Raw genomic sequence first — 15,009 nt, forward strand, 5'->3', positions numbered from 1 at the left:
CGTCATCTTTACGAAACTGTGTGTTAATATCATTTTCTGGAGTTGTTTCTCTTCCACTGTTTGGCCTGCCCCTGCAATAGTACCTCACTATTTCGATTATTATTAACTCTGTTTATTATTATACTATTATTTATTGAAAGTTGACTCTGTGCTCAGGGAGATTAGGAATATTCATTGATGAGTAAGATATAAAGGTCATTTCCAAGTGCCTGCTTTTGCACTGATTTATCAGTATTTAATTTTATAAGTTTGCAGGTTTCTCTTAAGAATTTTTTTTTACTAGTCTTCTGCATTTATTTCTCTTAATGAATTTTGGAATCACTCTGACAGAGTTTCTCCCAGTATTCTGCGGAGAGTTTGGCTACAATTTAATTATATATTAAATATATTTTTAAATTGCTAAGTAGCTAACTTATTTACTACATTTGAGCTTTATGTTACACAGGGATGGTATTTTTCTAAGCTTCCTTTTTTTCTTTTTTAAATGCTTCTGTACTTTTTAAAGGTTTTTCCTTATATAGGGATTACTACTAGTTTCCTTTGTTAATAGCATGTGTTATGAACTCAACTTTTTTCTGATTCCAGTTCAGTGGTAGATTGGAAAAGCCTGCTAGTCAGATGCCATCTCAGGAGGCACTTCTCCCTAGAAGTCTCTTACCACGGGAGAAGTATAGCATAAGAAGGGAATACTCAGACCTAGTTCCTTCTGCTTAATAGTGTGGTTGTAAGAATTCAGAGGAATGGGTCTGGGTTAAAAGAGAGAATTTGGGGATGAACGCAACAAACAAGAAGCAGGAAAAAAGAAACGTTAGTAGAACATAGCGGAGTAATACATATTAATAGGTAACTTGTGGGGAATAAGGGTGAGAAACATTACTATTTATATTTTTTGGTTAGGGAATCAAGTATGAGTTTATGGAGACATCTCATTACAGTTTTTATTTGGGATCTTAATGGATAAGTTTTGCATAGTCTTTCATATAAATAAGTGGAAATGAAATGCAATAAGAATATGTACATACAGAGAAATGATCGTGTGTGTGTGTCTCAGATGAATACGTATGAATATATACATCCACAAAATGAATACATACACATGTGGATATACAGGCCTGTGTGGTCTGTAGACTGCTGTGGGTCTGCGATAAGAAGAGAAATTGAGGGTAAGCATTTTGAAATCTTAACAGCAATTTGACATTGCTATAACCATGTTTTCTTACATTTTACAAAATCACAGGTCTACCATGTATCAGAAACTTCAAAAAAGTTTTCTTCCACCGTCAGGTGTTCTGTAGTTAGAATGGGCATTTATATATTAATTTGTCCTGTGCAGGGTGTGGCCGGAAATCCCATGGTGAAATCTGTGCTTGACAAAACAAAACATTCGGTGGAAAGTATGATTACAACGTTGGACCCTGGCATGGCTCCGTATATCAGTATGTACTTAAGATAGAGCTGCGTCTGCCGTATGGTTTTAAAGTATATGCCTTTGTCAGCCACTCACTGTGACCCATAGTCTTGTAATCATTGGAGATCTTATGTTCTTGATTATAAGTCTTAGCGTTGGCAATCTTAACTTTTTCTTAGTCACAGATACATTTTGAAAACTCCACAGAATCAACTTTGGGAGGAGTAAAACCCATATGAATTCGTATAGTATAGTTTAATTGCAGTTAGTGTATTTTAATTGTAAATGTGGTTGGTATTGTTTTGTGTGAATTTTATTTTATTCACTGTTGACGTTTGAAATGATGCTTTGTTTATATTTGGTTTTGATAATTCTCCACTTCATCTATTTTTTTTTTTTTATTTTTTTTTTTTTTCAACGTTTATTTATTTTTGGGACAGAGAGAGACAGAGCATGAACGGGGGAGGGGCAGAGAGAGAGGGAGACACAGAATCGGAAACAGTCTCCAGGCTCTGAGCCATCAGCCCAGAGCCTGACGCGGGGCTCGAACTCACATACCGCGAGATCGTGACCTGGCTGAAGTCGAACGCTTAACCGACTGCGCCACCCAGGCGCCCCATCCACTTCATCTATTTTAATTAAGTGATTGTGCTTACCCTGGGAATATTTTTAGAGGGTGTCGATCTATTTACTAATAATGTCTGATTACCAGGTCTGTTGGGGAAGTTATTTTAACCACCTTTGACTCCCCGTTACCAAGAATTCTCCAGACAGATGACATAGACATACATGTTCCATGCTGTTTAATTTTGAAGGTACATGTTCTAGTATGTGAACAAGCATAATCGTTAGCAGGATCAGTGACCAATTATTAGTAATTCTATTAAAGATAACAACTTAAAAGCCAGAGCCATGCACCAGGTACTTGAACAGAGATTTTGAGTAGCAAGGGAAAAGTTAGTAGCTTTCAGGAGTCTTGATATTTGGTGGTTGGCTAGTAAATGTCAAAGGACAGGACCTAATTGGAATGAGTATCCTTTATTAAGTGGTTGCTCTGCCAGGCAGTACTTGTCATAAGACCTCTGCAGGGTAAGTATTTTCTTCAAGTTGGAGATGAAGAACCTCGGTTAGGAGAGATTATTATCGTAGGTCGTATACAATTTGGTGGAGCTAGATTGAACCCATGTTCAATTTGTTTTTACACTTAGCCACTTGCTTCTCTGGAAATAGAAAATTGAATCAAGTATTAAATCAGCTGAATTGTTCTTTGTGTTTGTAACTGCCAGAGGATTTAGAAATTGGACCCTGTCATAGATACTGATTTCACGTATTCATAATAATCAAGTTTGACATAATTAATGCATCATATATATTCTTCGCAAGCTCATGTTTTGAATGAGGGAAGGAAAGCAAGTAGTATCTTTGAAGCTCTTGCTATTTTAACAGGTACTGTGTTAGACTGTGAAAGCAGTTACTTTACCATAACAACAAGCCCCCTGAGGTGGCAAATGTTTTTCCGTGAAAAAACAAGCTCATTGACTGCCCCGAGGTGACCAAGCTAATCGAGTCAGGACTCACATCCTGGGCTTTTTTTCAGGCCAGTGGTCTGCGCGGCATCATGAAAAAGGCAGAAAACGAAAGGGGTCGGGTTGCAGGGGAAAATATCAAATAAATTGTCTCCCAGCAAATATCGTAACGTAATACATAGTCTTAATCAGTTAACTATAAAAAGCAGTAAAACTGATGTGAAAAAGCCAACTCTTTAGAGACAGTGAAAGCAAGACCATTCTAACAAAATTCAAAAAAAAAATTTTTATGGATATATTCTAGAAATCATTACAGTTTCATTTGTATCAAGAAGGCACAAGAATATTAGGAATGGATTTTAACACAATTTAGCTTCCTGAATTCTTAAAATTACTTTCCTCGTCGTCATTAAAGGTGGCACTGCTCATCAAAAAAAGGCTGAGAAGCCTTTTGAGCTGAAGTTTAATCGAATGGTACTCAGCTAGAGTCAAGAGATAGGTGCCACATGGAGAAAAAGTTAGAAAAAAAAGTGTATTTGTTCTCTCCTATGAGACTCAATGCTTTTAGGTTTTAGTAACTTAAGAAACTCTAGTACAGATGGGATCTGTGGATCATCCTCTTAAATAGGAAGAAAGATTCATGATAAAAAGCCCAGATGTTTTGAAAATATTTTCAGCTGTTCCACAAGATGTTTATTAGGGCATACCATAACATTGTCTCTGGGGCAAAATATTTTACAATACAAACCGCTTTTTTGATCTTTGTATTTGATTCGTGACAGCCATTAATGCCAGGTGGCAAAGTATGCAGTGCTTAGAAATAGGTCTTTGAACTCAGTATGTCACAAAATGTTAGATTAAGGTTTTAAAAAAATAATTAGGTGTATTTATCAAATTACCCTGTGTAAATGGAACACCGTTTTTAGAAGTGATGTATTAAAACTGTTTCAGAATTTTTATTTCATATTGCTCTTTGCCTTTTTAGATTTCAAGTTTTATATGTGTTGGTACTTCCATTTCCTTATATGCTTGCATATTAGGACAATAATAGATGTACAATTTATAGCTAGATAACCCATTTATTTATGGCATATGCTGTTTTTTTCTTCTAATGATGGAGACGTAGGATAAAAAGTTGACTCACCATGTAAACTATTTTCTACATAAAAAGTACGTTTCATGGCAGCCCTTGTTGAGTGCAGAACTTTTTTACAACTCTGACACATTCCTTATTGTCAATAACAGCCTTCATTTTCATTTTCTGTAACATACCCTAAATGTGTAACTTGGGTTCCACAAGCCACGTATTTAATTTCTGTGATCGCTCAGTTAGTTGAAGGACTTGGAACTCCAGCATCCTCATGGTATCAGAAGTTTACACATAACAGGTGTGTGTCTTTGTTACCTGAAAGCAGGAAATCCATTGTGATTTGCAGCCTTAAAAATGGCAATGTGTTTTATCCAAAGTGTAAACTTCCCAGAAAATGAAATCTTGTGAAATTAATAGAGCAGCATAATAGAAAACTAAACTTTTTTCATAGCTGTTAAAACATTATTTCCCAAATTGACATCTGTGGAAGACTTTGTAGGAGCTGTCATTAGATGCTAAATGAGTATGAACAGATGGAAAGTATGGAAAGTACTGGGTTAAAGCCATGAATTTTAACTGTTGGTTTTCTGAGACTCTTAATGTTCCCTGTGGATTTCTTTTAAAAAAAAATTTTTTTTTTAATGTTTATTTATTTCTGAGGCAGAGAGAGACAGAGCATGAGTGGGGGAAGGTCAAAGAGAGAGGGAGACACAGCATCAGAAGCAGGCTCCAGGCACTTAGCTGGCAGCACAGAGCCCGACGCGGGGCTTGAACTCACAAACCGTGAGATCATGACCTGAGCCGAAGTCAGTCGCTCAACCGACTGAGCCACCCAGGCGCCCCTCCCTGTGGATTTCTAAGAGAGAAATGTGTAGAGCATCTCTCAAGCTTGTTTGATCACAAAATGGCTGTTTTAAGGGGATCTACTAATATACCCTGGAACAGCATTTCATAGGAAAACAACTGTTGTGCTGTATTTGTGGCAGATGAGATGTTCAGAACATTGAGAAGGTATGCAGTATCTCCCGCCTGCAGATTAGAGTGTCTCAGGTAATGCATTAAATGCTCATTTTTAAAAGTCAGGAAAAGTTGGTAGTTTGCGTCCAAGCACTTGGAATAAGATGCTGTTAGATTAGAGGGTGAAAGTGTGTCTGATAGAGCAGATGGTGTAGTGAAAGAGGATTTCGGAGTGTGAGAGACCTAGGTTTGCATCCTGACATCATCGCAAAATTGTTATGTTACTGTTGGCAAGGTCTTATCAGTCTTAGCTTCCTCAGCCTGTAAAGAAGTTGATAATCTGTGTCTTGCATTATTTTGTGAGCTTAGTAATAATTATGTAATGTTAGCATATGACAATGATTAGGACAATTCCATTCATCTGGATTTGAAATTTTTTTTCTTGTCTTGGTAGAATCTGGAGGTGAACTGGATATCGTAGTGACCTCGAATAAAGAAGTGAAAGTTGCCGCCGTCCGAGATGCCTTCCAGGAGGTCTTTGGCTTAGCTGTGGTGATAGGGGAAGCTGGACAGTCCAATATTGCCCCACAGCCGGTCGGGTATGCAGCTGGGTTAAAAGTAAGTAATAGAAAACTTTTTCAGTATATAGAAACTGGAAGCTAATTTTTTTCAGAATTCTGATAATCCTTTGGTCTTTATGGAGCTAATGGCTTTTTACATTCTGAAATATTGATCGTCTTGGTTTTTAATTAGACAACCGTTGTTTAGTTTTACTTTAAAGATAGGGTAGGTTTCAGTGATGGGACGGGAGGAAAGACGTGGAGAACACAAAGAATAGTTAGTGCTAAGAGAGATCTTAACCCAGTGTTAGCATGTAATTTATCATTTTATACTGAAATTACAGTATCTCTTGAATTCTTTAAGCTTTTTATTGCTTCACTATAAATAATACTTTATACTTATGTATTTCTTCATGGTTTGGAGAAGTCTAATATGTTTGAAAGTTTCCTGATTATTAATGGGGTGCCAGTAGGCAGGTGCTATCTTGATTGACCCTACAAATGTCCCTTTTGCTTTGTACTTGGTGAAGGGACTTAGCAGTCATCTGGAAAGCTTTTCTTAGCTTCCTTGCCTTGATTCTTCCTCTTCTCCATCCTTTTAATTCCTTTGTCTTAAAGACTTGACTGCCTGGCACCTACCTTATAGGTACAATACCTGTGTATAACCAGAGTTTTTCAGGGTCTCCTCAGTGTATAGAAACTTTTAAAATCTCATTAGCACTAATATCAAAAGGAAGACGTGGTCTTATTTTTTCCATAATGAAGGAAGAGGATCTTGTGATCAAGTTTGTAGCAGGGGCAGATGATAGAATGACTTGTTTTAAAAAGAAATTTAACACCACTGCATACTCACACCACCATTTAAATTTTACAGTTTGTCTTCTGGCCTGTTACAGTTCAAAACCTTGTCCTAAATCTGCGTAAAACCTGTCCAGTTCCCAGTGAACTAGAGCTGGTTTTCTTAAGCTAGCGAGGATTCAAGTTCCAAGAATCTGGGGGCGCCTGGGTGGCTCAGCCGGTTGAGCGTCCGACTTCGGCTCAGGTCATGATCTCATGATTTGTGGGTTCGAGCTCCACATCGGGCTCTGTGCTGACAGCTTGGAGCCTGGAACCTGCTTCGGAATCTGTCTCCCTCTCTCTCTCTCTGCCCCTCCCCTACTCATGCTCTGTCTGTCTCTCGCTCAAACATTAAAATTCCAAGAATCCTATCCTTTCTCTCATACATTTTTTACCACCAGCATATAGACGTGCAGTCCTCGAGCAAATGAATACTGAACAGGTCATTAGCATGCAAATATTTTTCTCACCTTAAATAAACCAAAGAAATTTTAACAAAATTTTTTACCTCATTTAACTCATCATCTTTCACCTTAATTTTTTATTATTTTGTGCTTCTTTTTGCAGCAAAACTTCTCCAAAGAGTTGCTAATCCTGTATCTCTAATTCTTGCCTTCATAGTCTCTGAAACTCAGCCCAGCCAGACTGTCAGCCTGACCCCACAGAGAATGCTGTCCAGGTCACCACTGATCTCCATCTGGTTTTACCCATCTGTAGCTTTTGAGACACTTAGGCTTCTTTAATGTTTTTTTCACTTCTGGGGTTCCACATGTTTTTCCCCCGCCTCACTATTTGTTCATTCCCCTTGTGCTTCCTTTGTTGGTTCCCTCTGATGATTTTGTCTTTATCTGCGTTCCCTCCCTTGGTGAGCTCATGGTGTCCTATGGCTTTAAATGCCATCTGTGTGCTGACAGTTTCAGATTTCTGTCTCTAGCACAGACCTCTCATGTAAACTAGATTTATGTAAAAGTTGCCTTCTCAACATCCTAACTTGAGTGCCTCAAACATCCACCTGCTTTTCTTTCCTCCCGGTCTGAGCCTAGCCTTCTCCATCTCTGTTGATTGATGGCAGCACTATCCTTCCATCTTCCCCAGTGAGAAATGTTAGAGTCACCCTTCTCTCTTTCCCCATGTTCAGTTTATGAAGAAATCTTGTTCGTCCTGCCTTCATGGTGTGTCCAGCCAGCATTTGACTTCTCGCGTCTCTACCGCCACTGCAGTGCCTTGCTGGAATCTTGCCATCCTCTCTGACTAGGCCATCCAGCTGTTACGGTTACCCTGACAGGGTAATGACCTTGTAGCCCTCTAGGTCATTCTCAGCAGAGTGGCCAGATAATCCTTTCATATCATACATCAGAGCACATCACTCTCTTTTTCAACACTTTATATTTCACTCATCGTAAGCCCACGTTCCTTAAGTGGCTTCCACGGCCCCTCACAGTTTGGCTGACGTGGCCTTTTGTTTCTTCTCTCAGTGCTACAACTCCTGGTCGTCCCCTCCCTCACTCATGCCAGTCACAGTGGCTTCCTTGCTGCTCTTCATACTTGCCTGGCCTGCTTGTCTTTGATGGGCCTTTTCACTAGGTCTTTCCTCTGGGACGTTCTTCCCTCCAACATGTGCTTGGCAGGCTCTTTAAACCTTTAAGTCTTCACGCACATCTTGCCTGCACGGCAAGGCCTGTCCTGACTGCCTTGTTTTGTCCTGCATTTTGCATTTTATTTCTGTGGTTCTCAGCACCTTCTGATACACTGTGTCATTTTGTTTTGTATTCGTGTTTCGGAATGTGTCCCCACAAGAATTAAGTTCCTCAGGAGTAGGAATTTTGGTTTGGTCCAGAGATGTGAACTCTTAAAGTGCTTGGTGCTTTTCAAAGTGAGTATCTAACAGTTTTATCAAGATGTCTGAACTGCAAACAACAGAACTAAAAATTCTAGGGTATGTTTTTAAAATTATTAATTTTCCCAAGTAAGCAGTCTGATACACAAGACATTTTCATTGTGGGATCTGCTTTCAGTTTTGGTTTAACGTCCTATCGGTTTCATGACAAGAGTAGAGATTTTTTAAGCTCACTTAAGAGCACTCTAGCTGCCCCCCACCCATCACTATCCCTTGATTGTACCTCCACAGTCACACAGTGGTCTTAAGACTGGTCTAGAAGTACCTCTCTGGAGACACAAACATTTTGCAGGGTCTCAGGAGAGCCCAAGAGCTTTAAGGAATTCAGCTTCAGCCTTTGAGAGGCTCTGTTCTTTCCCTTTGGGAAATGAGACCTACCTCCTCCCCACTAAATGTTCATATGGTACATTGCCCCACAACATAAAATGCTCTGGAGTGTCATTTGAAGGGACGGTTCAAATTACTGTGTTCAATGTTGGGAATACAAATGACATAATGATGAAGTAAAATCTTGTTTGTTCTCATCAATACTGAAAAAGGACCGACACAGTTGTCAGCTCGATAGGTCATTAATAATTTTTGAAGATAAATCACCATGTGATATTTGGACTGTAACTCAAAATTTCATGGTTTTTAAAAGATGGGTCTGAAATATTTTGTTATGTCAAATATTATTACACAGAAGAGATTTAAAATTGGGGTGCCTGAGTGGTTTCATCAGTTAAGCAGCCAACTTTTGTTTTTGGCTCAGGTCATGATTTCATGGTTCTCTCACATGAGTTCAAGCCCTGCATCGGGCTCTGTGCTAACAGTGTAGAGCTGTATGGGATTCTCTCTCTGCCCCTCCCCTGTTCGTGCTCGCTCTGTCTCAAAAGAAGATACTTAAAATCATTAGGTGCTGTTTTTGAAAGGCTTATGGAAATTTTTTTCTGCAAGAAAAGCTTCATCTTTTAGATAATAGATAATATTAATAGCTCAGTATGTTGTGATTTTTCTAGTGTTTGACAGATTCATTTTTATTATTGGTTTTTTCCCTTCAGACATACAGATTTCTTATAAGAAGCTTAAAATCAAAATTCACAGAAACTGATAGATAGGAAAATCCTTCATAAATTTTTTCCCCACAAACAGCAGAGGGAGCTAATGAGAAGAAAAGTAATATAGAATCCTAGAATTTAAAATTTCAACACAGATTTTTTACTCTCCATCAGATTTTATTTTATTTTATTTTTTTTTTTTTTTTTTTTTTTTTTTCAACGTTTAGTTATTTTTGGGACAGAGAGAGACAGAGCATGAACGGGGAGGGGCAGAGAGAGAGGGAGACACAGAATCGGAAACAGGCTCCAGGCTCCGAGCCATCAGCCCAGAGCCTGACGCGGGGCTCGAACTCACTGACCGTGAGATCGTGACCTGGCTGAAGGCGGACGCTTAACCAACTGCGCCACCCAGGCGCCCCCATCAGATTTTAATTAAATGACTTTTCTCAACTAAACCCAAGTTTTCCTTTAAGCACACGAGAGTGTTTCGGGAAATAAACCTGCCGTAATTAAAATTAGGAAGATTCTGAAGCATGTATGCCAACCATTAATTGTATGGAAAAGCCAATGATAGTTATGACCACTGTTTTATAGCTTCTGTTCAACAGATACAGATAAAAATCCACATGCATTTTATAAGTATGGAATTTTGATTAAACCAAATTGCTTAGTATAAGCTCCTAAGAGTACACAGTAAGCTCTGGTGGCCTTTTGTGGATTGCTTCCATTTGAGATCATTACTTCATTGTAGCCTCAAAAGTACCTAATTCTTGATTCCTTACACTTCTGAAAATGAAGTTAAAATGTGTTTTCAAAACATGGATGGGGGCTCTGCTTAAAGTGTCTTTATTTGTGACTCCAGAAGATGCCATACCTAACGTCACGGGAGAAGAGAGGCACATATAACCCTCTCTCTGTGTTCCTTGTGAAATACAAACCCCTATGTGGTAGGATAGTAAAAAAAATGAACAAGTTTATTTTCCTGAAAGCATTAAATCTAGGAATATTTTGTTGTGCATAGCTGAGATACCTTCTTCAAAGAGGGTTGAATCTCCTAATAGTTTTTACTGAGTTAACAGTAAAATAACATTTATTTAAACTTATTCATAATCAGAATTTAACTATAACTAACTTCCTCTTGGGAGGAGTAACTGGGGCAAATTTACATTTTCCAGTATAACATCTCTTAGATTTTCTTTCAAATCCAATAGGTGCCTCCTCATTCACTGTTACTAGAAAATTTACACTATTAAGATTAACATGAGTGATAAAATTTTTTAAGAAATACTTTATTTCTTCCTTTATTTTTTTCATGTAGTATTTTTTTCACTATGTGAGAGATAAGAGTAAGCAAAAATACAGTCTTGATACTATATAAGCTAATGTCTTAAATTGATTTACCCATTTTCTTGCAGTTATCACTTTATTTCTGTTGTCTCTAAAATCAGTTGTCTCTTGAAGTGCTCTTGCTTTTAAATTTTCATTTGATAAGCATTGACCACTTTTTCTTAATCACTACTTAGCTCTGTTACCCATAGTAAAAATAGGTTAATGTATTCTCCATGGCAAGTTTTATTAAAAATTAGAACACATTTGTCTAACTTTTTAGACATTCCTGTCACTTCCCTTATCACTGTTTATGAAGTAATTAAGATGAAAGTAGGTAAACAGCAACCTTATTGTAAACTTGTAGTTTTGTATCATAAGATATGTATTGATGATATTGAGTTATGTAGCATTGTCAGCCCCTCAGTTTTGTTGCATAAATGTATTTTCCTGAATAAATCTTGGTGCAGTATATCCATTTGCAGTTAAAAATACATCAGCTGTCATTTTGGTGCTTATTTTAAGGCTATATTTAAAGGAAATAAGAAGAAAGAGGGAAAAACATTTACTGTTGATACGATTGCCTACCTAGGTAACTCAAGAGCAAATTGAATAAAAACTACTAGGACTAAAAAAAGATTTATCAGTAAGATATCCTCTTGACAGATCAACATTAAGAAGTAGCACACAGTTTTCATATTAGTACAATTAGTACCAATTAGAACATTAATGTAAAAATAATCCATTTTATAGTAACAACCAAAGTAATAGTGTATATGGAAAGTGCTCTGTAAACGTTAATACGGAGGAGAACATGACTGCACTCTTGTACTGTTTATACTTCTGTATTCTTTGGATATATGCAGTGGGTATATAGGTGTGTTTTGTGTAGATGTATATATTACTTATGTATCCATGAATTAGTATATAGAATACTGAGTAACTTGAAATGGCTTCTAACCTGTGCTGTTGTCATTCAGGGCGCCCAGGAACGGATAGATAGTTTGCGTCGAACTGGAGTGATCCATGAAAAACAGATTGCTGTGTCAGTGGAAAACTTCATTGCAGAATTGCTACCTGACAAGTAAGAGGCTTCTTTTCTTTTAACATAATTAAAAATTTTTTTTTCTTATAATGAGAACTTTCGCAATCTACTCTCTTAGCATTTTTCAGATACACAGTACAGTATTAACTATAGTCACCGTGCTATATATTTTATCCCGACTTATTTCATGACTGAAAGTTGATACCTGTTAACCTCCTTCACCCATTTTAACCACCCCCCCCCACTGCTAACCGTCAGTCTATTCTTTGTATCTGTGAGTTTTTTGTTTTTTTTTTTTATTCCATATATAAGTGAGATCATGCAATATTTGTTTTCTCCGACTTATTTCCTTTAGACTCTCCTTCTTTGTTCATGGCTGAATAGTGTGTGTGTTTGTGTGTGTGTATACATCACAATTTCTTCATTCTTCCACTGACGTGCTTAGGTTGCTTCCATGTTTTGCTAATTGTAAATGCTGTTGCAGTGAACATTGGTGAGGGGTGCATGTATCTCTTCAAGTTAGTTTTCATTTCCGTCAGATAAATACTCAGAAGGGGAATTGATAGATCATATGCTTGAATTTTTTGAGGAACCTCCATATTGTTTTCATACTGCTGTACCAGTTTACATTCTCATCAAGGGATTTTTCTCCACATCTCTGCCAACACTTGTTATTTTTTTGACTTGTGGTAATAGCCATACCGATGGATGTAAGGTGAGATCTCATTGTGGTTTTGAGCACCTTTTCATGTACATGTTGGCCATCTGTATGTCTTTGGAAAACTATTTAGAGCCTCTGCCCATTTTTTAATCATTTGGTTTTTGTGCTCTTGAAGTTTTTAATATATTTGTATGTTAATACCTTCCGAGATAAAGGATTTGTAAATGATTTTTCCTATTCAGTAGGTTGCCTTTTCATTTCGTTGATGGTTTCCTTTGCTCTGTAGAACCTTTTTAGTTTGATATAGTCCCACTGAATCATTTTTGGTTTTGTTGCCATTGCTTTTGGTGTCCAATCTAAAAAATCACCACCAAGACTGATAGCAAGCACTTTACTCCCTCTTGTTTTCTAGTAGGAGTTTTATGGCTTTAGGGCTTAAGTTCGAGTCTTAAATCCATTTGAGTTTTTGTGTATGGTGTCAGTAGTCTAGTTTCCCCAGGGCCATTTATCCTATAGACTCTCCTTTCCCCGTTGTATATTCTTGGGTCTTTTGTCGTAAATTAATTTTAATTGACCATGTGTGTAGGTTTGTCAGCTATTTTGTTGCATTGATGTGTGTCTGTTTTTATGCCAATACCATACTGTTGTGATGAGTATAGCTTGGTAATATATATTGCTTGAAATACAGTTTGAAATCGGGGAGTGTGATGCTGTTTCTTTCTCAGGATTGCTTTGTCTATTCAGGGTCTTGTTCTCTGTGAAAAATGCCATGGGAATTTTGATAGAGATTGCATTGAATCTTAGATCGCTTTGGATGGTATGGACATTTTAACAATTGTAATTCCTCCAGTCCAGGAGCATGGAATATCTTTCTATATATTTTGAGTTTTCAGGTTTTTTTGGCTGTGTTACAGTTTTCAGAGTAGAGATCTTTCACCTTCTTGGTTGTTAAGTGATTCTAGAGAACATTCCATGTGCTCTTGGAAAGAGTATGTTTTCATCTGGTTTGGGAAGGAATGTTCTATATAGATCGGTTAAGCCTATCTGGTGTGATGTGTTGTTGAAAGCCACCATTTCCTTACTCATTTTCTGTCTGGGTGATCTATCCATTGATACAAATGGGGTGGGAAAGTTCTTTACTGTTACTGTTTTACTGTCAATTTCTTCTTTGTATCTGCTAATTTTGCCTTATATATCTTCCATTATTGGGTTCATCTATATTTGCCATTGTTATAATCTCTTGTTGGATTGATCCCTTCGTTATTATGTAATGCCCTTCTTTGTCTCTCATTACCGTCTGTTTTAAAGTCTGTCTGGTCTAAGTATTGTTCCCCCAGTTTTTTTTTTTTTGGTTTCTTTCATGTCCATTTGCGTGGAATATTTTTTTATTTAAAAAAGACATAAACTTAAAAGTCTATATGTGTCTTTAGGTATGACGTGAGTCTCTTTTAGGCCACATATAAATGCATCTTGTTTTTTTATGTAGTCACCCTATGTCTTTTGATTGGAGCATTTAGACATTTTATTGTTTTGTAGTTGTGTCGTTCTTTCATTATGACCGATGACTTTCTGTTGTGTTATACGTAGCCTTATTTTTTTTATCTATTAGAGGTTTTGGGTTTGTAGTTACCATAAGGTTTCTATATAACACCTTACCTATATAGCAGTCTGTTAACTTACACCAATCAAAAACTCCATTTTTACTCATCCCTCCACCCTTTCTGTATGTCGTATTTTACATCTTACCGTGAATCCCTTAATTAATGTAAATATGGTTTTACTACTTTTGCCTTTGATCTATCCCTTTGCTGTGTGTTTGCTTTTACCTGTAAATTTTTTTCCTTTATAGTGTTATCTCTGTGGCCTTTGCTTCTTAGAAAAGTCTGTGACATTTCTTACAAGCCTGGGTTAGTGGTAATGAACTACTTATCTGTTTTAGTGGTGACTATTACCATTGCCCGGTAGAATAGTCATGACTGTAGGCTTTTTTTTTTCCTCCACGGTGATTATAATGCCACTTCCTTCTTTTCTGCAGAGTTTGTGTGGAGAAATCCGAGAGCTTGATGAGGTTTCCCTTGTATGTAACTGGTTGTTTACCTCTTGATGTCTTCAGGATTTTCTGTCTTATTTTTTGACATTTTACTTATGTGGACCTCCTTGGGTTCATCTTGCTTTGGGCTGTGATTCTTTGACCTGGATATTTCTTTCTTGCCCCAGGTCAGGGCAGGTTTTGCTCCTTTCTCTCTCTTCTGGGACCCCGACCCTGCGAGTGTTAGTATGCTTAATATTATTCCAGAGATCACTTTTACGTATCTTCATGTTTTTTCTTTCTGCTTTTCAGCCTCTTTGCTTTATGATACCCTCTCTTCCAGATCACAGATCTGTTCTTCTTTCTAGTCTGACATTTCACTTATTGTATTTAACTCTGATTAGTTCTTTTTTATGTTTGGAGTTTACACACTCCAGTCCAGTGAGCACTTTTGTGACCGTTACTTTGAACTCTTTTTCCGTTAGATTGTGTAGCTCTAAGTTTTTTCTTGTTTGAAGCATAGGAGTTTGTGATTTAGGCAAAAACACCTACCTTTCTCAGTCTTGAAGTCGTGGCTTTGTGTAGATGTGTGTTTGGAGTCTTGGGAGGTCCCAGGGCATACCATGCTGGCATCAC

General features: G+C 37.5%; 1 protein-coding gene across 4 annotated transcripts in view; it reads left to right on the plus strand.

Moving 5' to 3' along the window:
- PRRC1 (proline rich coiled-coil 1) overlaps positions 1–15,009 on the plus strand; it is a 36,510-nt gene that overhangs the window by 9,454 nt on the left and 12,047 nt on the right. For all 4 annotated transcript variants that reach the window (XM_043586806.1, XM_043586796.1, XM_043586788.1 and 1 more), the window contains exons 5-7: positions 1,334–1,436; positions 5,436–5,599; positions 11,619–11,722. In XM_043586806.1, coding sequence (XP_043442741.1) covers positions 1,334–1,436; positions 5,436–5,599; positions 11,619–11,722 — 371 coding nt within the window. The remainder of the gene's footprint in view (positions 1–1,333; positions 1,437–5,435; positions 5,600–11,618; positions 11,723–15,009) is intronic.

This window comes from Prionailurus bengalensis, chromosome A1 (assembly GCF_016509475.1).
Source record: "Prionailurus bengalensis isolate Pbe53 chromosome A1, Fcat_Pben_1.1_paternal_pri, whole genome shotgun sequence".
In the NCBI taxonomy this organism is placed as follows: domain Eukaryota; kingdom Metazoa; phylum Chordata; class Mammalia; order Carnivora; family Felidae; genus Prionailurus; species Prionailurus bengalensis.